This window comes from Phoca vitulina, unplaced genomic scaffold (assembly GCF_004348235.1).
Source record: "Phoca vitulina isolate PV1807 unplaced genomic scaffold, GSC_HSeal_1.0 scaffold48, whole genome shotgun sequence".
Taxonomy (NCBI): domain Eukaryota; kingdom Metazoa; phylum Chordata; class Mammalia; order Carnivora; family Phocidae; genus Phoca; species Phoca vitulina.
In genome coordinates this window covers 10,434,709-10,459,578 of record NW_022589751.1, presented here as the reverse complement: position 1 = coordinate 10,459,578, position 24,870 = coordinate 10,434,709, and the positions used below count along the sequence as shown (strand labels likewise).

Sequence of the window (24,870 nt, the reverse complement as noted above, 5' to 3'; positions counted from 1 at the left end):
TGGGACCCAACAAGGCTGTGACTTGTTCAACGTCACCTAGCAAAATGGAGGTCAGCCCGTAGGTTAATATTTCTTTTTAACCTTGCTTTAGGTTATTTATCTGGAAATGGTTAACACAGAGTAGCTACCTCTTTCATATGGCTTCTTTAATTAAAAGTTCAGCTTTGCGGGGCACCTGGGTGGCTCAATCGGTTAAGCATCTGCCTTTGGCTCAGGACATGATCCCAGGGTCCTGGGATCGAGTCCTACATTGGGCTCCTTGCCCAGCAGGGAGTCTGCTTCTCCCTCTCCCTCTGCCCCCTCCCCCTAACTCATGCTCACACTCTGTCTCTCTCTTTCAAACAAACAAACAAATAAATAATCTTTTTTTTTTTTAAGTTCACCTTTTCACAGAAAAGGTAAAAATCAACAAGCTGGATCATGGTTCTTGCCCCTCATGGCCTTCATTAGAAAATTTCTACCAGATGTTTACTTTTATAAGTTATGAATCTCTTCTAAAGAACATTGAGGCTTCCTGATTAAGTGTGCAATCTAAGAAAAAATAGTTATTATACCGTATTTTCAGTAGTTAATGTGCTTCTGAAACCTATTCCAGAATTCTGATATTACCTAAACAGAAGGTTGTTTCACCTTCCGTATTACCCCAACTGGACCTCCCTCCCTGGTGCCAGTGACCCAAATTGTAGGTATGGTGCCTGGGAGGGACTAACTAGCTTCTAGAAGATATACCCAATGCCACTTTCCTTTTCTCTGTCCATTGCAAACCTTGTAATCTGATCACAGTACTCTTTCAATCCACTGCCAATCAATTGGATCTGGCTCTCAAGTTGAAACTCATTTGTTGTCCTTACAATAGAGGTCATACCTTGAAAAGACCAGTGACCTTCAGATCCACCCTACATTTCATCATGTCTACACTGGTTATTAAATACTCTTTAGCTTCTCATTTTACCACCAGCTGCTCATTAATCCAATTATAAGTTTCCTTTATCCAACCAAACTTCCTGCCGAGTTGCTTAACTCTCATAGTGATGCGTTTGCCTTCCGTGATTAGACAGCCCGGGAGAAGATACTGTCTTGTTCAGACATCTCAGTAATTTAGGCTTGACCTCACTCTAATAGTGCAACACCCAACATGTGCCTTATGAACATGCTGCAAGAGCCCCCTTCCCAGGAAGGCTCACCAAGGTTAGTTTCCGCCCCCAGTGGGAGTCCTGCCCCTGGGTCTCTCCCCAGCCTCACCAGCAAGGCATTAGGGAGGCTTCTGAAGCATGTCTGACTGTGAAGGCAGTGCCTGGGCCCTTCATTTGGGTTTCTGGGTCCCGAATGGAAGCAAGCTCATTTGCTGGCAGGAGCGTCTGTCTCCATATGGAGAATCCGTCTTCACATCTTCTGTTCATTAAGACATCAGCCTCACTCAGCCTTGCTCCCGGCTGCCAGACACACTGGCATGCCAACAGGAAAAGTTCCATCAAGAAGGGGTCTGCTGCCTTCTGAAGGCAGGAAGGCACCACTTTGCCTGCAGGACTGGACCTGCGCAGCCTTCATGAGACTTGTCTCAGCAGAGCCTTTAGAGCACTCTGTGAGCTCTGACTCCAGGCCTGCAGGCAGAGTGTCCGGGTGGTGCTATCTGGAGCTCCCGCAGAGGCAGGGCGCGGTCCTTCCAGCTCCTTGGCCATTCTCATCAGTCTCCTGGGTGCATGCCACCAGCTCCCATGGCCCCAGGCTGCTGGGCAACACCCTGAGTTATGTTAGAGATATAATAATGAATTATACAATGGATTATACATAATTAATTTATAATAAAACACACACACAATGGTTTAATTTCTCCAAGTGAATGACGTGCCGCCGCCAGATCCTGCTGGAATACATTCCCTAAATGACTGATTTCTGATCTGGAGATGATAGCCAGCTGCCCTAGGAAGGGACCTTGGCCAGATTCCCTCCAGGCTACCTCTGGGGTATGTCCCATTGAAGGATAATCCTTCGCTGCCTCTATTGTTGTTCTAGACTGGGACACCCATGGGGGTCTCACTCCACCCCAGGACTGTTTGAGAGTGGTTATCTTCTTCATTCCCCCAATCTTTCTTACAGAGGATGGGAGATGCCAATGTATTTATACTCCCCCATTCCTTCCTTCCTTCTTTCCTTCACTCAACAACTGTGTGATGAGTGCCTGTTATGTGCCAGACCCTGTCCTTGGCTTGGTGTGCATGAGTAAGCAAAACACAACGATCCTTGCCCTGGTGGAGCTTACATTCTAGCAGAGGGAGCCGGACAATCAATAGTAAGCATAATGAATAAGTAGATTACACAGTGATAGGTGCTATAGAGAAAGAAGAAGCAGAGCAGGATAAGGGTGATCAGATGTGATGCAGGCAGGCTGTAGGTTTAAACATGGTGGTCAGGGCAGGTGTTAATGGGAAAGTGGCAGCCTCAGAATGGCCAAGCCCTCCATGAAGAAGGGGGAAAGGCCTACTTGGGGCTGTTTGCTTAGGAGATCTTTCAGTAACATTTGTAAATTTTGGTTGCAGATGTTCAGGATGTTACTGTTCCTGCTGCTGCTGCAGTTTCTGCCCCCCACCGAGGGGTCCCAGCGTGCTGAACCCATGTTCACTGCAGTCACCAGCTCCGTCTTGCCCCCTGACTATGACAGCAACCCCACCCAGCTCAACTATGGTGTGGCAGTCACCGATGTGGACCATGATGGGGATTTTGAGATCGTTGTGGCAGGGTAAGTGTCTCCCACCCTGAGTCTGACCCATATATCAGTCAGCTTTTGCTGTGATAAGGCTGAGTAACAAATACCAAAAGCCGATGGTTTGCAACAATACGTATTCCCGCTCCTAGGTCTCGGCTGGGCTCAGCTGGGCCTCTAGTATGCCATGTCCTTGTCTTTTGCTGTAGCAGTGAGAGATGGAGGCTGGAGAGTTTTTCAGGGAGAGAATTTGAATGCTCTGCTTCGAGGCATGCTCTTCAGATTTTTAGTCTCCTTAGTTATACAAGTAACACTTCCTTAGCAGTGGGACTGTAGACTCTCTACGAAGGAAGGGCTTAAAGGTGACAATTATGAGAGAAGGGGCTGCTCAAAGCTGCCTTTGCACAGCATCTTCCGTAAGACTAGGAAGACAGTAATCGTCCCTTTCACAGAAGGGAGGAAGACGGGAATTCAGGATAGCTAAACATACTCTAAAGCATGCCTTGCTGCCCGCCCGAGAAGCAACATTGTGTAGTAAGAAAAGCATATGATTTGGAGTCCAAGTAGCTTGAGTTCATGCCGTAGAGCTACAGCTTTCTAGTTGCATGACCTTGAGTCAGTCCCTTACTTGCTGAGATTCAGATGTATCATCTGTAGAAACAGGAATAATTGTCATGCTTTCTTGTCCTGAAACCTCAGTAGGGTGTTGCATGTACTAGTGCATTGTCAGGTCTGCCAGTAACCATCGATAAGCACTGTTTCTGGAGCCCCGTGCTGAGCCTTTCCCCGGCACTGTCTTACTTCATCCTCCTGACAACTCTGTGAAGTACATACACAAGAAAAGGGAATTAGACGGGAAGCGACTTGCCCTCATCAATTAAACGGGACGTGGATGGGTCAGGATTTGAACCCCAGGGCTCCCTAACCCTAGAGCTACTGAACTACGGTTGTGCAAAGTTTTGTTACCACTTCAAAAATCAGTCGATCGATAAACACACCAGGGCCTGTCCTCCTCATTCTGGGAGGCCTGAGCTCTTATGGCAGCATGGAAAATAGTCACTGTCGGGTAGCATTGTTTGTAGCAGCTGCATGTAACAGCAGAGAGCACTGACCTTGGAATTGGAAGACCTGTGTTAATCCTAACTATACCACCCAATAGTTGCAAACCTTGTGCAAGTTACTCGGCTATGCGGTGCCTATTTTCTCACCTCTGAAATGGGCATATTGAAGTCTACCCCCACCTACCACACAGGACAGGGTGAGGATCAGCGGTGATGATGCATAGAAAAGATACTTTATAAAGCACACTTCTTCTTCCATTTATTCATTTCTTCTACCCTGTGAAGAGTAGGAGGTACCCAATTCTAGACCTCCTAGAAGTCTGGATGAGCACCCCGTCCAATAGAACCTTCTGCAATGATGCAGATGTTCTATGTCGGTGCTGTCCGGTATGGTGTCCACGTGCCACATGTGGCTGTTGAGCATTTGAAATGTGGCTACTATGACTGAGGAACTGAATTTTTAATTTTATTTCATTTAAATTAAATTTAAATTTAATTTAACAGGCAGGCCCTATCTGGCAAAGTTTGGGCTGCCAAGTGTTCTTCTACAAGATGATACTGCCCACATTGAAATTAGCACAGTTCTGGGTCTTAAGAAGGAAAAACTAAAGAGCAGAGTGTGGTAGAAAAAGGAACAGTGGAAGTGGTTGTAATGACCCTGCTGAGGTGACCTGAGCAGCTTGTCCATGCTTGGTGCTGTGACAATCTGGTGTCTCTCTGAATCGGGAGCAGCCCACCTCATCAAATCCTGCCTCCCAGAGCCATGAGTCTCTGCTTACGGGACTTTGATGCATGTCTGAAATGTTCTAGCTGGCCCCGCCTCCTGTCAGATGGTACCAGCCTCCCCTAGTAGCTCCTGGGAGCTGACAGAGGACAGAGGATGGTAGGGTAACCATCCTTCCCTCCTCCCAGGCCCTCTACAACTTACTGCAGTGAGCATCCTGGCCCTTCACCTTGGACATGGGCTTCAGGTGCAGCTCTCCATCGCACCCATCTTTGGACACACACGGTTACCACTGCATCTCCTGAGCATGCAGTTTATTTCTTTCCAAGTGCTGGGCATTCATTTCATCTTCATTTCCCATGAAGTCCCTCCCTCTGTCTCTTCCAAGAACTCAAGAAATCTGCTTCTGTGTCCTTGGTGGGAGGGAGGCTAGACCATCCTTTGGAGGTAAACCTGGTCTAGCTTGCTGCTGACTGTGGGGCCTGCAGCACTTTGGAGTCCTCCTCTGGAAACAAAACCCAGACCATCCTGGATCCTCATCCTGAATCAGCCAGAGATCAGGGAAAGACCCTTCTCTCTTCTCCCAGGGAAGGGTTGAGCCAGGCAGGCCCTGTCTGGGAAAGTTTGGGCTGCCGAGTGTTCTTCTACAAGATGATACTGCCCACTCCCAGCAAAGGAGAAGGTTTGCATGGAGGACGGGATGGTGAAATTGGGCAGCCTCCCAGCTCCAGGTCAGGCCTTCTTTGTGGCTGTTGTGAAGCATTGTGAATTCTCAGAGCGTCAGAAAGACACATTCTAATTTAAGTACCAAAATACGTTCCAAAGGCAAATATAACTTTCTATTATCTTCAGCTTAGGCTGATTTGTCACTGTCTTCTTCTTTGGGCTGGATAACCAAGGGTTGACTATATAGACATATTTAAATCAGGACCTTGGGAGGTCATTTGGTCCACCCCTTGCCTTCCAATTAGGCCACACCTATAGCTCTTAGAAGCTCCATTTATTTAAAGCCTTCCAAGAGAATGTGTGCAATCTTTTTGTAATCTAGCTCAATTACTTATGTCAAGAATCTATTTGATAAACCTGAATCCCTCATATTAGAGTTTAATAAGCCATTTCTTTTAACTTTTGCTTTGCTATTGCCTTTGAAGATATAAACCAAGTGGTCACCATTCTTTCAAACAATGACAACTAGGATCACTGCTCTGCATTTTATTCTCTGTGGACTTGGCCACGTTTCTGGTTTCGACTCTTATTCTATGTCATCTACTCTATACCCATATTTAACTCCGTTTCCTTCTCTGTTTGATTGTAGACTCTGTTTAAGAATCATGCTGCAAGAGTTGAAATTTCTAAAAATTGAAGGTGAATACCTTTACCTGGAGCACCTGTGGTCCAGCTTATGACAGGCCCACTCTGTATTATCTTATAGACCTTTGCTGGTCCCTGAAGGCGTTTACCTTTGCGACCCCTGGGATAATGGCCAGCTCTTCAGTGTATAAGGCTCCCTGTACTTGAATTTGTCTTAGATGTGTTGACCTTGTAGTGTGTCTGACTTGAGCCCTGTTGCTTTGACTATTTACTCTTTGAATAGGTTTGTTTTGTTTTGCTTTTTTGGTATCCTCGTTCTGGGTATTGATGGCATTGATTTTAAGCATGTTGCTGGTGAGTTTGTGTTGTGTTTCAGTTTCTTGAGTTAATTGTGATGGAAGGCGTGTGTGCGTGCATCTGACTCTGGGAGGAGCAGAAAATGACCGCCCTTTGTTCTGCGGGGATGGGGGAGGGAATGGGCTGGCTCTGATCCTCGGCCACAGCTGGGCGAGTGCCTCCGCATATGGAGGGCTTATCTGTTGACCGGCAGGTGCATGATTGCGGTCTGTGCATACAGTCTCCTCCCTGCGGGGTGAAGGGAGGATTTGATCACCCCCAGAGACATCCACGCACGCACAGACCATTGAGGAACTTCAGGACTGGTTCCCTGGGTAAATAAAAAGCTCAGTAGCTTCCCCTTTTCTCAGTGGTGCTAAACACCCAATCTACAGTCTCACATAGTCTAGAAAGGAATTCCTGTTGGTGTCAATCTTGCACAATTCCTTTAGAGTAGCTTTTGTTTCCTGGGATATCCCCAGAGGTCTGAGATAACCCCCCCTACCCTTTCAGTTTCCAACAGAAGTTTTGCTCAAAGGGAAAGATTGTAGTGGTTGTAAAGTTTAAATCACGATTTAGATCAGTTTTTCTACACAGAACATTCATTTGATAAAACCTTAACACAGTCTTCACACTTGGAAGGGTTTCATTTAAAGGGATGCTACATATCGTAAAGCAGTGTTTCATTTTGTTCTTAATTTTGCAACTATGTCAGAAAACTTTTTTAATTTACTAAAGTTAATTGAATTATTTAAAAGCAAACTGTATTCAATTATCAGATTAATCATAATCATATAGGAGATATGTTTGCCATTATAAATAATAAGAACAATGATAAAGAATGAGGTATTTATCTACGGTTTAACCAAAGCAGGATTTCTGCATTTTATTATAAGTATATATAGATACATGCAGCATATGTAGATATATATAGTGTGTATAGATAGATAATAGATGGGTAGATAGATGTATCCCTGTAAATATATGCAGATATATGTAGTCTATCTAAGTCTATATGTATATACACATACACACTTTTAACAAAATAGGAAAAATAGTTTTGAACTTTCTGTGCTAATTGTTGCTTTGTAAAACATTTTAATAGATTTGATCATCAGTTTTGACAACTTTAAAATGTTAGATTATTTCATTCAGTTCAATTTATCTTTCTCTTTTAATTTAAAATAGATCTTACAATGTAGTAACACTCTTATGTGTTTTATTACCAAAAAAATCATACAATATCGATGAAAGTAAAAATCCATCTCTATCAACCCCCCACCCCTCCTTTAAGCACATCCCAGTCCTTTCCTAAGATAACAATTGTTTTCAGTTTGTTGTTTATACTTCCAGAAATTTCTATATTACATATATGTATTACATATATGTTCCTAGGTTGCAAATATATAATTTTTGGAAGAATCAAACTGATACATATTACTCCAAAACCCACTTTTTTTCACTGCATAGTATACTTATTGTTCATATATAGATATAGATATAGATAGATAGATAGATTTAGCTCATTTTTTAAAGTTGTTTAGTGTGGATGTACCACATTTGTTTTGTCACCCCTCAAGTGACATTTAAGCTGTCCCTAATCTGTGACCACTGCAAACAATGCTGAACTGCGCATCCTTATCCACATATGCAAATATTTTTCTGGGATAGATACCAAGCAGTGGAGATGTTGGGAATGCTATGTACATTCTGGATCTTAATAAATAGCACCAAATTATTTCCAATTTCCATCTTTTTCTATTTATTCATAGCCTAGAAATAAAAGGTAAGCTTGGGGATTATTGAATTCAACAGCTATTCAAGCCCCTACTATGTGTACAGCCGCATAGACTCCGGGGCCTGAACCTGACCAATTTAGACCTAATAGTTCCAAGAAGGACAAAGCCTATTCTGCATCTACAAAAGAAGCTGCTGCTGTTAAAAACCGGATTGAGGAACTTCAATACTGTCTGATTCCAACTGCTAAGAGGACTTCTTCTAAAGCCTCGTCTGCAAAAATATATTTCTTAAATGGTTCACCCTTCACCCCGAGATTCATTGTCGCTGGTATCATGGTAGCTTGATTGTGGGGTGCCAGCTCTTCTGCTGTGGTTAAGCAGGGACTGCCCCTGATTTTCAATACTAATAAGACATGAGCCGGAGCAGGAACCGGGGCTTGTAAACGCATTCTGAAAACTTTTCTAAAAAGGTCGCTCAGCCGTGCATGGTGGGTTTTCCAGAGACGTCTCATTGCTGCATTTGAACTTCCTTCTCCCCAGAAGCAGTGGGCAAACATTCTACCCTGCGCGCCAGGTCACAGACTCTCCTGACAGCCCAAGGTTCCGAAGCCCCTTGATAGGTACCCTAGCGACCCCCCTCCCCCCACAGAAGGTGTGGTAGGCAGAATAATGGCCTTCCAAAGATGTTGCATCCTAATGCCCACAGCCAGTGAATATGCTGTCTTATCTGGCAAGAAGGACTGCGCAGATGGGATTAAGTTAAGGACCTTGAGATAGTGAGACGATCCCAGATTATCCGAGTGGGCCCGAGGTAATCACAGGGTCCTTAAAACTAGAAAAAGGGAAGCGGAAGAGGAGGTCACAGTGATGTGAGGTGAGAAGGACTTAAACTCACCATTCCTGGCTTTGAGGATGGAGGGAGGGGTCACAGGTCAAGGAATATGGGTGGGCTCTAGAAGGTGGAGAAAGGTAGGGAAATAGATTTACCCCTAGAGCTTCTAGAAGGGAATGCAGTCATGCCAACACCTTGATTTCAGCACAGACCAATGATGGAATTCTGACAGACCGAAGTGTAAGATAATCAGTTTGTATTGTCTTATGCCACTAAGCTCGTGGTGAGTTGTTACAGCAACAAGAGGGAATTAGTACGTCAGATGCTTGGTGTGATTTTTCAGAGAGGGGATGGCCATTACCTCGGAGAATTTTAATTGTATTATTTTAACAATTTCATGGCCTTAAAATAAATATACCACCCACAAGCATATTATTTAAAAGAATAAAGCAAGTATACCCCTCCAAGGAGCATGTGCGGTTTGGGGAAGAATCTAAAAGCACACTTTGTTCCTTGGTGACCAGCCACCTTAATTCACTGTTTGACACCCCGTGTCTTAGATGGTTGGAGGCGGGGAGAGGAATTCAGGGCTTTTAAAGTCCGCATTGCCCTTGGTGAGACAGCACACTGAAACTGGGTGAGGTCATGAGTGACCTGTACCCTGGAGAGATGCAAGCATTCCAAGAGTCGGACAGGGTGGAGAACACTTCCAGGTGAGAATCACCAAGGCCTTGGAGGGGGCATTTGGAAGGACAGGTAGCATGCGGGTCTGTTTAACTAGGGAGCAATGTCCTCTCCAGGCTGGAGACAGCTTTGGGCTTACTTAGATTTTATTGTTTGTTTGTTTTAAAATTAATTTTTTTTTAAAAAAGTTTAACAAAAAAGTGATTTTCACATAGTGAAGAATATTTATAAAAAGCCATTCCAAAATAGTAATATAATTAAGACCCTAAAATTGCCTCTGCTGAAAAAGGCAAAGCTACTTTTAGTAGTCTGAGTTTTTCATCCATTCAGAAAGTGGATGGATGTAGGCCCTGTCTCCAGTCACCTTCCTTGAAGTCTGTCTTCTCCCCAGTTCTGTAAGTGGTGGGCTGGGCAGAAGGCCTTCCTCGTCCCACCTCAGCCTCCTGAAGTCCCAGGCACAGGGCAGGCTGCAGGTGAAGCCCGCCCTCCCCACTCTTACACCCCTACAGCAGCAGGCCTTTCCCTTCCCTTTCCTCCCCGACTCCTCACCCCCTTCCCCCCTCCCCCAAACACATCTCACACTTCTCTGTGCCATTTCCACTCCTAGCATCACTTCTTCTCGGGTTGGGGGGCGGGGCTTGTGACCCCGGCCTCCCTCCCCTTCTCCCCAGTGCTACTGACTTGGTGAGTCATTTTCTTCCAAGAATGCTATGGTTAGGACTTAATCTCTCCTCTGAAGAAGTAGTTGGTTTTGAGGAACAGATACTAGGAAAAAGTGCAAGGATGTGAAAAGCTAAAACATTCCCCACTTTGGATTTTTGCCGTACTCTCCCCTCATTTACCTTCAGTTCTGAAGGAGCAGAGTGAGCAGCATGCCCCTTGTAGTTTGCTTACGTCATCGCATCTTAAACCATCACGGCGGTTCAAATGACGTGTGGTATTTAAATGAGCCTCAGTCACACTGTTTCACATTTTAACATCACTAAAATTGGGATGTGACTTACAACAGGCAGCTTGCACTAAGTGGAAGTCGTTTCTTTCCTAGAGATACTGCAATAATGCTGAATCTTAGATGATGCCTTAGCTTTGACGAGAGCACTGTAGGTAGTATTGTCTCATTTTGCACATAGGGAAACTGAGGCCCAGAGATCTGCTGAAAGTCTTAGAGATGGTGAAAGGTGAACTATTACTCTACATATGCCCACTAAATTAAGTGTGTTAATTGTGTCATTCAAATCATAATCTTTATTGATATTTCTCTGCCTGTTAATAACTGAGGCTTGGTTTGAAATATCCTGGTATGGTAGTCCATTTCTTTCTGTGACTCTACTTTGCTGTACATTGAGTCCATTTTATTAGGTGAAGTTTTAGAATTCTTTTTTTTATTATTGAGATGTAATGGACATATAACTTTAGTTTTGGGTTTACAACACAATGATTCAATATTTGTATATATTGCGAAATGATGACCACAATAAATCTTAGACTTTTTATATTTTCCTGGTGAATGGAGCCATTATTATGAAGTGACCACATCTATCCCTAATTATGCTTTTGGCCTAATGTTATTATTACTATTACATCTTTCTGTTAGTGTTTGCCAGGAATATATTTTTTCATCCTTTTACTTTGAACTTTCCAAAATCCTTATGTTTTATGTGTGTTTCTTGTATGCAGCATGTATAGTTTACATTTCTTTCTTAACTGGCCGTGTCTGTCTTCTTACTGATGAGTTTAGTCCATTCCATTTAATAGGAACATTAATATCTTTAAACTTGTTTCTCTTGTTCAATTTTCATGTTTTTAATGCTTCTTTTCCTTTCTTGCCTTTTTTTTAAAGATTTATTTATTTTTAGAGGGGGGAAGGGGAAGAGGGAGAGAGAGAGTCTTAAGCAGACTCTGCGCTAAGTGCAGAGCCTGATGCCAGGCTCCATCTCATGACCCTGAGATCATGACCTGAGCCGAAACTGAGAGTCGGGAGCTCCACTGAATGTGCCACCCAGGAGCTCCTCCTTTCTTGCTTTTTAAAAAATTAATTGATTGAGCAGCTTTTTTGGTGGGGGGAAGGGAGATACTTGTTTTCTAAATCCCATTTTTTGCCTCTAGTTGATTTGGGACTTTTACCCTCTTCTTCTGTTCTTTTAGTGGTCTCTTTTGAAATTTTATGATACATTTTTAACAAACTCTAAAATTATCTTAACCCCCTTCGAATAACATTACAAGGACTTTAGTCCACTTTAACTCTTGAGCAGCCCTTCCTGGTATACATATAGGATGTCAACTTTGCCCTTTGAAAACCCTGCCACTTACAATTATTATTGTTGTTATTGTAATTATCTAAAGGCAGTGTTTTTAATTGGGAACACTAGCTCTCTCCAAGGGTCCTGGATTAATGTAGGATTCTAAAGTTCAGTATCCTCACTATGCTGCCAGCTCAAGAGTTAGTAATACTCTTCACAGTGCTCTGAGCCCCTTATTCCCATTTGTTTAGGGTCATCAGTGCCAGATCTAGTTTCAACTCCCTTTTCTGTGGAGTAGGGTGGTTCTTGGAGATTTTCCTTAAGTTTGTGAGCCCATTAATACATTAAAAATATATTTTATCTGGAACCTACTTTTTTTTTTATAGTGGTAGGGTCCTTCAGCAGTTTATCATATGGATGGAAAGAGGAGTCTGGAGTTGTCAATAATTTGGGACCTCCCAAAGTTTGTTTTTCTATTACTAAGAGGACTAGGGAGGGTATGCATAACTAAAGGGAATAGTATTTAAGAGGTTCTCCCTCTTACCTGTTCAAAGATGCTTGAACTCACTTCTTGCAAAATAGAAAGAGCTCTACAGCATGGAAGACTTGGGTGTGAGATGGAGAGGGATAGGGATGTGTGTATATGGGGAGAGAAGCACATGTATTAAAGCCACAGGCACTCGGGTAGTCAGGCCAGACCCTTGGACTGTGCCTCTCTGGAGGAGCAGGGGAGTCAAGATCAAAGTCATTTCCAGCTTAGATGATACCATGTAAGGTCACCAGTGTTTGGCTACACCAACCAAGGAAATGTGTGACTGTGTACACCAAAAAGGACCTCCTTCCCCCCTCAGCAGCCATCTTTCCCTGTTGTTTATTTTTTTTATTTTTTTTTTTAAAAGATTTTATTTATTTTTTGACAGAGAGAGACACAGCGAGAGAGGGAACACAAGCAGGGGGAGTGGGAGAGGGAGAAGCAGACTTCCCGCCGAGCAGGGAGCCCGATGCGGGGCTCGATCCCAGGACTCTGGGATCATGACCTGAGCTGAAGGCAGACGCTTAACGACTGAGCCACCCAGGCGCCCCTCCCTGTTGTTTATAGAGTAGAATTACAGCCATATGAAGTCATGGACAAGTACCCAGTGTGTTTTGACATGCCCTAGTGCTGTAGTCACTCTGTATGTTGGCCATGAATGGGGACTGGGAAGATAAACAGGCTAATGAGGATTCTCCCTGGTTGGGAGCTATCCTGGAAAGCAACACTGCATTGCTGGGCTCATCACACAGAAAACAGTAGCAGAATCTTCTCTTTGGACCTCCATACCACCTTCATTCCTTCTTTTGGGATGAACTTTCCCTCTCTTTTGGAGAACTGTTCTAATCACAGGATCCTATGTAACTGCCAGTCAATAATCTGGGGTTCTCTGTGACCTAAGTCTGTCTAATCAGTGCCTTGATCTGAGATTTTCCATCCTGAATCAAAGAAGAAAAGCTCTAACTTGCTCTTGGATCATGAGTTGTAAGGATATATGACAAAACTACTATGGATATATCCATGTCCCCCACCCCATAGAGGAATCTGAGAGAATGAAGATGACACTCAGAGAGAAAAAGGGGGGAGAATCCTGGGGCATTAAGGCCATGATTCCTGTCCCTGAAGCCCCCAGAACTATGGGTCTCCTGCACCTCTACTTCAGTTCTTTTTACCAATAAATTTTTCTCTAGAGCCTTTTCTCTAGAGTGACTTTTCTTGCCAAAACTAATGACTTATAAATCTAGACAAAGCAGTCTTTTGGCAGATGAGAGCAAGCACCCTATCTGATTCTGTGTTGCAGACCAGAGCATAAACAGTCCCTGGCCCCAAAAGAGACCCTATGGCTATCTAGTCAAAGAGGAGATTCTTAAGAATATATAAGAGCAGTTGACAGTCTACAATCAGTGTTAACATGTTTCTGAAGGATTTTTTGCTAGGTGGATCAGATTGAGAGGGAAACTCAAACCAAAGAAATATCACAATGTTATTTAATTATATACTTATATCAAAAATTCTTTTTAAAATTTCTCCTCTCATATTAGATTGCCAGCTACTAAGGGCAAGAACTTTCTCTTTTCCACCTGTGCTCCGATAGCCTAACATGAAGTCAGTGTTCAATGAACGAATAAAATGAAATAGGCAGGGGTCTTATGGATGGATGGAGGGTTTAAGTAAGAGAATTAATGAAAATAATAAACATTAGCTATACTCAGAAGTGATTTACTCAAGGACCTTAGCCTTGAGAGCAACATCAGTAAATTTAATAAATAAAATCCTACATGCCTACCTTATATGTGTATATCTGTGTGCTCAGTGCTTTGACAGGTACAAGAATACAGTCCCTTTCTTTAAGCCATCTTAGTTGTACGAGAGATAAGGCACGTATAGAAATAACAGAGCAGAATGTCATGTGAGCTGTAGGAAAGAAACTCACTCCATGGTTGGCACATCTATCAGGTTCATCTCCCCATTGAATATTCCAGTTTTTTCATTTTCTTATTAACACTGAATTTCATCTGAGGTTGTGGTAATAAGGCTCTTTCTCCCCTGTATGGAATTCCTCGATGATGTCACAGGTTTGATCTTCTCTTGCTCATTACAGCCAAGGTCCCTGTGTTCATTTCCCTTTTATTAAACCACAGTAATGGTTTGTTGACAGAGTAGTCCCAAGGAACTGACAGCATCATTGGGCCTCCAGTCCTGGTTCTTCCTGGTTCCTGTCTAACACCTCGAAGAAGCAGTGAAATTCTCCATAATGCACCACTAACCAGTTCTACAAATGCCAACCTTGGTTTTTCTGAACATACACTTTTCCATCAGTAGTCTTTTGTCCATATTCTTCCCTCCAAGCTAAATAAAGCAAAGTGTAGAAGAAGGAGGCAAAGGAAACTAGTCATTTCCCCCAATTCCCTCCAAACAAGATGGGCTGTAATTTTAGTTCCTCCAATACCTTTTCAAGTTGCTTCCTTATTCTAGGAACCTATGGCTGCACCAGGCTATATGGCCAAAGCTGCACTCTCCCTCCTCCCATCAGCCTTTGCTCTATTGGGGCTGGCCTGGGAAGGCCTTGGTTAAGTCATTTCAGCACCTGATTCCTGGACAGCACCAGAGCCCTGGAACAGATCTACAGGCTGAACCCTGTCCTTCCCCCACTGCATCCCTATGTGCAAACCCCTTTGCTTCCACAAATTAAGAAGACTCTGAAAAGTATGGCAAGTCTCATTATAAAAGTTTCCTTTCCATACAACTCATTAATGTCAAAAAGCAATAGCTAGTGAAATAACAGATATCTCCAAGTTTCCAAGGACATATCTAAAATCTAAGTTTCAAATGTATCTAACATTTCATGGGGAAATATATCTTTAATTTAAAAAAGAGGAAGCAAAAAGTAGATGAGTTCATTCTTGGTTCAAAAAGCTGGAAAGTTAAAGAAATTTTCAAGGGACACTGGTAACTTCCTGATGCCTATCAGGTAATAATACTTCCTAGATGTGGTTAAGAAAAATGAGATAAGGCATGTAAATTGCTTATCACAGCACCTGGTACATACTAAATGCTCAGTTGTTAGTGCCTTGGGGGTGATTATATTTATTTAGTGCCTAATGTAACAGTAGTAGTTTACCTGGACCAACCCTCATCTTAGAAACCTCTGTGTGTGTCTCTGTCTATGCCTTTTTCCATCAATGGGATAGCATAGCGCTGTGGAATATTTTTTGCTTTTTAATTAGAATTATATATCTTTGTTGTTAATTTTAACACAGTCATTTAAACATTTTTATACCGCATTGTCTGCAGACATCTGAAGCTAAAATAAGTTGTCTTGTATTTTACTTAGTTTCCTATAAATCAATGTCCCACCTAGGAAAAAGTTTATTTACCCCTATTACATTAGCCAGCTCTTATTCATTCATTCTACAGTTTTTTAAAGTAAGCTGCTATGTGCCAGGTACCTTGCTGAGCCCCAGAGGTTAGTAGTGAATGAGAGCAACTCCTGCCTTCACTGAGTTTAGAGAATCAATATGCCTGATGAATTAAAGAAATTCTTACTTTGAGAAAGAATTTCAGCTTCCTCTAACCAAATCTTTTATCAGAACTCATAATTTGTAACCAGAATCATTTCTCATTCCCACTGTCCATTCTTACTAAAAGATACTAATAAGAAATGGAATGATAAAACAAATGGGGCTAGAAAAAGAAGGACATGACTGGGGCAATCCATGAATTAATCAGCCCCTGAATAATCAAGAGATGATATATAAAATGTAAGTTCATGCCTTCTTAAATAATTAAATATATTAAAGGAGAGACAAAAAAGACCACATTTCAGAAGAAATTAGTAGCCTTAAGGCAGTGGGTGAGCAAAAAAGAGCTCTATAGTAGCATTTATAAGCCTTTTCTATATTGTAATAAACCAAGCAGGTAGCAGTAAGAGGGATGGTTATATGGATTCTCACATATATTTGAAAGTAACGGATGCTGACCTAGAGGTCACAGTTACTACAAGGCATCTGAGACTCCATTTGTGCATGGGCATTTTATCAATAGACACTAAAGTGCAGCCACTATTATATGGAGATTTTTTTAAACATTGAAAAGGTATCTTCATACTTGAAAAGAGTTGAAAACCATGGTCTTAAAATATGTATTCATGGACTGTCGAAACAATGGGGTTAAAGGAGCCAGAGGAGGGTCACTGAAAGGAGGAGAGTGAGAGATTTCAGGCAAGAGATGGAGAATAGGTGTGAGAAGAGATAAGTGGGAAATGGAGAAAGAGAAGAGGGACAGGAAATGTGCACATGGCATAGAAGGGAAATTGTGGAGTCATGCAAACCTGCATTAACACTCCAGCACTGGAGTGCCTGGGTAGCTCAGTCGGTTAAGTGTCTGCCTTCAGCTCAGGTCGTGATCCCAGGGTCCTGGGATCGAGTCCCACATCAGGCTCGTTGCTCTGTGGGGAGCCTGTTCTTCCCTCTGTCTGCCACTCCCCCTGCTTGTGTGCTCTCTCTTTCTCTGACAAATAAATAAATAAAATCTTTAAATAAAAATACAGAAAACTCCAGCACCTTCTCTTCCTCACTGTGAGACCTTAGAATAAGTTACCTAACCCCTCTGAGTTTTGGTTTCGTCATCTATAAAGTGGAGACCTTAATAACTACTCATTTATTTCACCGTAGCACTATGGTTGTGGTGAAACAGAATAATGACACAAAATGCTTGGTCCTGTGTCTGACCTGTGGAAAGTACTCAAATATTAGCTACCACCACCACCATCATCGTCATTTCTTACTGGGCATTTACCCATGAGATCTTTCAGAGCCTTGTCTGTCAGCAACACCTGAGTGCTACTCTGTGGTCACTTCTCATCTTGAAGCAAATGGATTTGATTGCACAATGAAAACTAACCCTTGTGAGCTTATCTTCCTCCCCTCCAAGGAAAAGAGAATCTAGTGGAGGCCTATTGGGGGAACTCACATAACTCAAAGAAAATCTGATCGACTGAGCCTCAAGGAAGCAGACACAGGGGCAGCAGGGGGACATCAGGACTGACAGGAGCCAGAGTCCAGACACAGCGAGGATCGCTTTCTCTGACTCTGTGCCTCTCATCCTTGCCTCTGTATCTTAGCCTGTCAGCCTAATTATTTCAGAGCATCTTTCTCCCAGACTCTGGTACCTAAACTACCAGTAGCTCCTAGGCATGTATCTTCCTAACCTAACCACCAGAAAGAAAATTCCAATGATAAGAATTCTGAGTGGCCACGCACTCAGCCTTGTGGTTCAGGAAATCATCTGGTTGGGAATGGACGAAGGGTTGATCCTCCAGATAGAAGGGGGTCTGTTCCTAGATCCAGGAGAGAAGAGAGCTGAGCAAACACCCATGATATCCCCAAACATTCTTTGAACACCTACTGGGTGCCCACACCTGTCTTCAACACTGGAGACACAGACATAGCCAAGACGTTTATAATTCCTGCTCTCACAGAGCTGACATTCTAATGGCACAGACAGCAATAAACAAACAGGAATTTTTTATTTCTGTCAAGAAACAAGGTGCACACACACATGGACATGCGTGCACGCACACATGCCTCTTGGGAAAATCTTGCACAGCCTTGTGTGGGCACACCTTCATCACCACCCCCCAGAGGCTTGGGCACAGATCCCTTCCCCTTCCCAGGCTGCCCTAGAACCCCTCAGTTAAACCATCCACTTCAGCACCCATTTATCTTCCCTTCTAACCCTCAATTTTAGTCCTTTTGAAACCTATTGAGATCCAGTGATGCAAAAAAGACACCAACTAGAATTCCAAGAAAATTTGCATGCTCAGAATTATGAACTAAAGGTAGAAAAGTCTGGATAAATGTTCCAGATGAACTCCAGTCAAGGAAAAAGAACAAAGGAGAAGAGAGACAAGTCAAATCAGTGTCCCCAAGTCCTCGGCATGTGCCATCTGTGAGAATGTGGCTTAGAAAGGAGTTAACCAGGGTCCATCGTGGGGGCCCAGGGGCTACAGGGACCCAACCTCGCCCTCACAAATATTAGATTCATGTTTGTGTTGGATGCATTGCATGTGTATTTGTGTGTCGATGTGTTCCAGTGTGAATATTTTTTTTCAATTCTGTGAATGATTTTGTCAACCCTATTTAGTATTTATTTATTTTTTTAATATACTAATGATTTCAAAAACTAGAAGTAACCCAGTCCTCTCCAATTTTGGGAGGATCTGGCATTGGCATTTCCTGAGCATCTACTCTCTACCAAACTCTGCTTTGCCCTTCACACATCCTCTCATTTATGGAGGTGCTATGGTTTCCTATTTATAAAGGAGGAAAGTGAGACCCACAGGGCTGATCTCTTGCTAAAGGTCAGACAGCTATTAAGAAGCAGAGCTGGGAGGAGATCGTGCCCTATTTGGCTCCAACGCCCAAATTCTTTCCTTTCAGCCACTGGTTCCTGAGCCAGGCCAGTCTGGAATGAAGTTGTTTTCGCTTTGTAACAAAATTCACTAAATAAGGATGATGCAATTTTTTTTCATAAAGCTAAAAATATTCCATCTAAAGGACTGACAATTTTAATTCTAAGATTTCGTCCTTTTTGCTTTCTTTTGGAAAACAATTTTATGAATATCATAGGTCATATCATGGTATCATAGGGGGTAGTTGTTGGGGTTTTTTTTATTGTCCTTAGTTGGCAAAAATAAAATATTGACCATCCTGTGAGTGCTGCAGAGTTTGTGTTTTGAAACTTTACTGTGCCATGAAACCTCAAAGTCTGGAAAGCTCTGCTCTATATAATGTTGGCCTCCCAGGAAGGCAGAGCTGCCCTTCACTGATGCCTGCTGGGTGCAGGCCCTGGGCTGGAGGGTCTTTGTACACTATCTCTGATGAAGCCACTAAAAGGGGGTCTGGCCCTGGTTTTACAGATTAGGAAACTGAGGCTGAGTGGGATGAGACCCTGCTGAGGGCCTCGGGCTCCAGCACTCCGCTTTCTGCCTCGTGTGTGGTGGCAGGCTGCTCGTGAGCCTAGTCTTCCTGCCCTCTGTGCAGCTCACCCCCAGCAGCCCTCCTCCCACTCCTGGGCCTCACGTGAGATACTAGTGCGAGGACGCTGATATGACAGCCCCTTCCTCCCTTCACACTTCCTCTCTCCCAGAGCCCACCCTTCCCCATACCTTGAAGCTTTGATAGCTTTCAGAAGCTCCATAAACAGCATTTTAGAGGGCTGAGACCAGCTTTTGGGGCTCTCGTTGGGTGCCCTGGCTTGGAAGAACTTCCTGGAGAAACTCAACAGGAAGGTAGTGAGCTGTGTGCTTCTGTCCCTCGTTGGCCAGGGACAATGAGATCAAATGAGTTCCCTGGAGCCTGCGGGCCTGCCTTGCATGTTCATGATGGTCTTGGTGCATACACATCGCCTTCCCTCTGTGTGCAGCTTGGAGAGTGGTTTTCCTCTGTTAATCCACAGTCACAGCCTCCTAGTGTGGCCTCAGATGACTGCCAGCTGTGACTGTGGCTGTTGTCCATGCAGACAGCAAGCGCGCCTGCTCTCTTCATTAGCAAGAGGAGAACTGAACTTGTTCCCTGGACTCATGAGTGCTCTGAGGAAGGAGGACAGGGTCTGGCTCTGCTGGAGAAGATGGATCAGACTGCAGACCTACATATTTTTTTCAGTGATAATAAAGGGGCAAACTTCATAAGCTTATGGAACTGGAGATGACTAATGAAGCCAATGTAATTTATAGTGACAAAAATTTGGGGGTGCCTGGGTGGCTCAGTGGGTTAAGTGTCTGCCTTCAGCTCAGGTCATGATCCCAGGGCCCTGGGATCGGAATCCCATGTTGGGTTCCCTGCTCAGCTTGTCCCTCTCTCTCTATGCCTCCCCGCCAACCCCGTCCATCTCTCTCTTGCTATCTCCGTCTCAAATAAATAAATAAAACCTAAAAAAAAAAAAAACAAAGTGACAAAAATGTTGACAAATAGAGCAAAGCTTAATTTTATACATAATATGCAGAATTAGTAATAATAATACCAGGACTTACTGTGGTTCATGTTTGTCACTTTGAGGGGCCTAGTATTTACTCCCTTTTCCTAAAAAAACCCTTCCTTGTGTGAAATTGTTTCTCCTCTTTTGTGGGCAGTTTTGGAGAAATAGTAATCGAGGAATACTGCCCTCACTCTACGGAAGCCAAAAAGATCCCTGGAGGTTCTTTCATCAGATGCCAAGGGGTAGAGCCAAGAGGTGGGCACAAGCCCTAAGCATATCCAATTGGATTGTCCCCTGACGCCGTCATTTTGGGGCAGAGCAGTGCAATGATGGAAGAAACGTTTGGAATTTACTCACTTTCATTACTGCACCTCAGCTAGGCTGTCAGTGGGTTCCAGCTCCTTCTGGAAGAGCTGTCTGTTCTGAGCCTGGCTCTTCGGACTTCCCTTTGAACCAGCAAGTTCCCCATAGCCTGCCAATCGATTTCCTATTCACGTAAGTTAGGCAGAGTCCTTTCTATTATTTATAACCAAAGAACCCCACTGAGCATCAGCCGCCCAAATTAGTGCTTCCTCTTCTCGGTGACCTGCTGGAAGGTCACACACCTGGTCCAGTGGTGCTGCCATCACTCAGACAATACTGGACCCCCTGATTTGAAATGGCCTTGGAAGGCTGTTTCCATGCCACACAAGAACATGTGACCTTATAACTATGCCTCAATTTGGACACAGAACAACATTACCAGCTCAATCAGCTGGTTATTCGCCGGAGTTGGCTACCCATGCCAAAAAGCTTTTTACTGTTTCCAAAAATAAAATCCAGCCTCACAGGATGAGGATCTGCTACCATTGTGCTTATTCCAAATAATGTGGCATCAATTTGAAGAAAATTCTCCAGGGAGTCCCCAAAGTATCTAAAACAATGGCAGCAGCCTTGGGATAAATATCTGGCATAACGGGATTACTGCTCAGAAGGGAGAGGATACTTGTTTGGCTGGATAGATTCTGGTATCTTGATTAAATAGCCCGTCTCATTATCTAAAAGTCACACTCCATGGTGGAGTCATGTTTCTAAGCCTAAAAATTAGACTTTGTTTTAAAGACCCTTTGGAAAATATTACGAGAGACTTTTCTGAGCCTGAGAGCACTCTCCAACAAATCCACCCCGCAGACACAGCCAGCTAAGGGTTTTCCCCTCCACACTGGAAGCAGATGAGGTCTAATAGGCAGCGGCTCTTGTCTGTTGTTCTTAAGCAGGATGCATGTCCTCTGCCCAAGGCTGGGCTTCAAATCTAAAACAAGAGAACACGTAGCATCCATCAGCAAATCCTGCTTCAGAGCTTCTTACGTAGGCATCCTACTTCCTTCCTTTTTAAGTTCTCTTAGACTGGGCAAAGGCTTGCCCTTAAGTTTCCCAAAATAACAATGGGGGGAGCACGTATGTTTGGATGACACCATGGGCCCCCAAATTGAAACTTTAGAGTGAGGAGAACACACCCGCCCCCACCCTCACCCCATCTTGATGTGGTCACCTGCCTGTGTCCACTCAGTCAAATGAGGAATGGATAAATCCATTATTGTCCACCCCCACGGCACTTCCAGGTCCAGCTCCTAGGCCATCCCGACAACTGGAGAATCCCACTTTCAGGCAAAGGGCAAGAGAAACGTGGTCATTCTTGGTGTTTCTTTTGATAGGGGATAAAAGGAAGAGTGAAGCTTTCAGAATTGACTTCTGTCTCTTGGTGTCTTACAATTTCCATCTCTTTGTGATCAAAAGATCACAGCCCAACAAGGGGGCAGAGAGAAGAATCTCTACTTTTGGCAGTCTTCAAGACAGTCTTGGATTATTTATTTGTTCTGTAACTCATTTCTGTCAAACATTCTCTTTCTATCTCTTGTCATAAAAAATTGAAATGCTGGTTTCTAAGTGGATGTCTTGGCTTTAACTATCAGTCTGACCTTGGACAAATTATTTAACTTCTCTGAACCTGTTTTCTTGAGTGTGAGCACAGTGCCTGGTATAACATAGGTGCTCAGTAAGTATTTGTGGGTGAGTGAGATGAATTCTAAGGTCCTTTCAGCTCTGCCACTCTATGGCTTTCCTAGTAATAGGGCTCCCTTCCCATGGGGGACATCACCATTGCCCTTTGGCAAGCTTCACATTCATTTGGCATTTATTCTCAAAAGCATTATTCTGCCATTCTCCTGAGCATGCTCAGTACCACACCAAGCATATACGTTTCATCTCAAGAGTCTAGAATTGAAGGTTTCCCAGCAGAATTTTTATTGTTATTGGCCGCCATTGCTCAATGCTCTTGGCTTTTGCTGGTCAAAAGTTGTTTGCTCATTTATTCTGTGCACTTGAAAAAACTTTTCAACTAACTATTCTGCACCTTGTCAAGAATCAGAGGGATTTTGCAGATTCTTTTGTCAGGCAACAACTCTCCCACTTCCTCCAACCCTTAGTTGTCCATGGCATGTCATCGTTAACAGATGGGCGAGACCGTAAACTTTGTTCAAATGTTGAGTCACTCTTTGCATTCCTATTTCTCAGTTGGCCAGCACCTGAATTTGCACATTTGAGGTGCTTTTAGGGTTAATATTGCTCTTTTGTGAAGTTGATTTACAAATTGTGTCCCCTAGAGGCTCACCCCTAATCTGAATTGTCAACTGGGGACTGCTAGAGATTGATGATGGGGGATTATGATTGTCTATATGTTGCACCTTCATCCAATTTTCTGATGTGTTTTGGTAATGATGTTGACAGTTGTGTGAAGATCTGTTCCTGAAATTAAAGCAGCGGCAGCAGCATTTTTGAGCTTGATGATTAGATTTGATTAGATCAGAGTGGGTTTTACTTCTCCCTCAGAGTCAGCAGAGATTTACTGTCCACTGACTGATTTAACTTCATGCTAGAAGATGGTTAGTGACATAACTTACCATCAGAAAAAGAAATGTCAAGGAGCATTGGAACAAAAACCCAACCTTGTTTGACCTAAGTGATGACCTTGAAGGGGCGGAAAATGTACATATTATCAAAGATTTCTGCCCATAGAGCATCATAGAGAAAATAAATATTGACACGTTTTGGTGGACATTTGTATTGGTGAGCATCTTCCAACAGTAGCTATCATTTGAGTAAGGCAGAAGCTTTCATAAAATCAGATAAGGTAAAAAAGAATATTATAGTTTCTGAATTTTTCTTGCCATTGGCAAGAGGTGAAAGTAACCAGTTATAAGTCTGAGTCTACATGACTTAAAGCCACAGTGAGATGCTACAAGAAGGCTCTTGAGTGGTCCTGTGCAGGACTTTCCTATAAGGTGATATGTGTAATTTCACTCTGTATATGAATTCTTAAAGTAATCATAACCAATAATTCACAAACTAGAAGATGCAAATGGACAATAGACAGGAAAGTAATATACAACTATTTAGAGTTTTCAAGATACAGCATAAAATCAGGGTCTAGTTTTCAGTAACAAAACTGGCAAAAATTTAAACAGATTATAATACTCAGTGTTAGCAAAAATGCAGTGAGGTGGATATTTTCAAAAATCTGGAAAGAAATCTGTCAAAAGGTACTAGAGCCTTAAAAATATAGACTCTTCAACTCTAAAAGTCTGTTTTTATAACTCTGCCCTAGGGAAATAATCAGAAATATATGATTGGGGCACCTGGGTGGCTCAGTCAGTTAAGCATCTTCCTTTGGCTCGGGTCATGATCTCAGGGTCCTGGGATCGAGCCCCAGTCGTGGGCTCCCTGCTCAGTGGGGAGTTTGCGTCTCCCTTTCCCTTTGCCCCTCCCCCCTGCTCATGTGTGCTCTCTCTCTCAAATAAATAAGTAAAATCTTTTTTAAAAATCTATGGTCAAAAATTTATGTGAAAGGCTATTTGCTGCACCTTTTTATTTTTTTAATTTTTAATTTTTGCTGCACCTTTTTATAATAGCAAAAAACCAGAAGCAACTTTATTATCCATTAATAACAAAATGGTTAAGTAAATTATGGAATACCAACATGATGAAATACTATGTGATCATTAAAAATTCTCTTCACAGAATATTTAAGGATGTGAGGGAATTATTTCTAATATAATAACTAAGGGAAAGAAGCATTATATGTAAGTCGATACAGCGTGGGCCCGACTTTGTAAAACATTTAAATATGCACAGAAAAAGACTAGGAGGAAATATACACAAGTATTAACAGCTATTCTAGGTGGTTGATTTAGAGGTGATTTTAATTTTCTTCTTTATGCTTTTCTGTATTTCCCAATTTTTGTAAAATTTGCACAAAGTACATTTTTTTTATAATTAGTAAAAACTTTTAATGATCCCATAATCACAGCATCCATAGGGTCACCCAGGAATTTTTTCAGCATTTCAGATCCTCAAAATGAGAATGGGGAGAGCAATTATGTCTTTCTCTTCACCTGATTTGGAAAATTTTAGCAGAAATTCCATGGGCTCTAGATGCCTTGTTTTTTTAGCCGCTTGATGATTTTCTGCACCTTGTCAAGAATCAGAGGGATTTTGCAGATTCTTTTGTCAGATAGTGCAGGATAAAGTTGAAAACGTGTTCTTCAATAATTGTTGTAACTGAGAAGGTCTCTGAAATGCTCTTTCCAGAGCTCAGTGACAGCTTCATTCTTATTTAGCAACTCTCCATCCAGGAATAGGAGGGAGCTGGTGTGTGTGTGTGTGTGTGTGTGTGTGTGTGTGTGTGTGTGTGTGTG

The 24,870-nt window shown here is 42.8% G+C and overlaps 1 protein-coding gene across 1 annotated transcript in view; it reads left to right on the top strand.

Moving 5' to 3' along the window:
* Nucleotides 1–24,870, top strand: part of CRTAC1 (cartilage acidic protein 1) — a 134,360-nt gene that overhangs the window by 14,373 nt on the left and 95,117 nt on the right. The window contains exon 2 of the mRNA XM_032432359.1: nucleotides 2,538–2,737. Within this exon, the coding sequence (XP_032288250.1) occupies nucleotides 2,538–2,737 (200 nt within the window). The remainder of the gene's footprint in view (nucleotides 1–2,537; nucleotides 2,738–24,870) is intronic.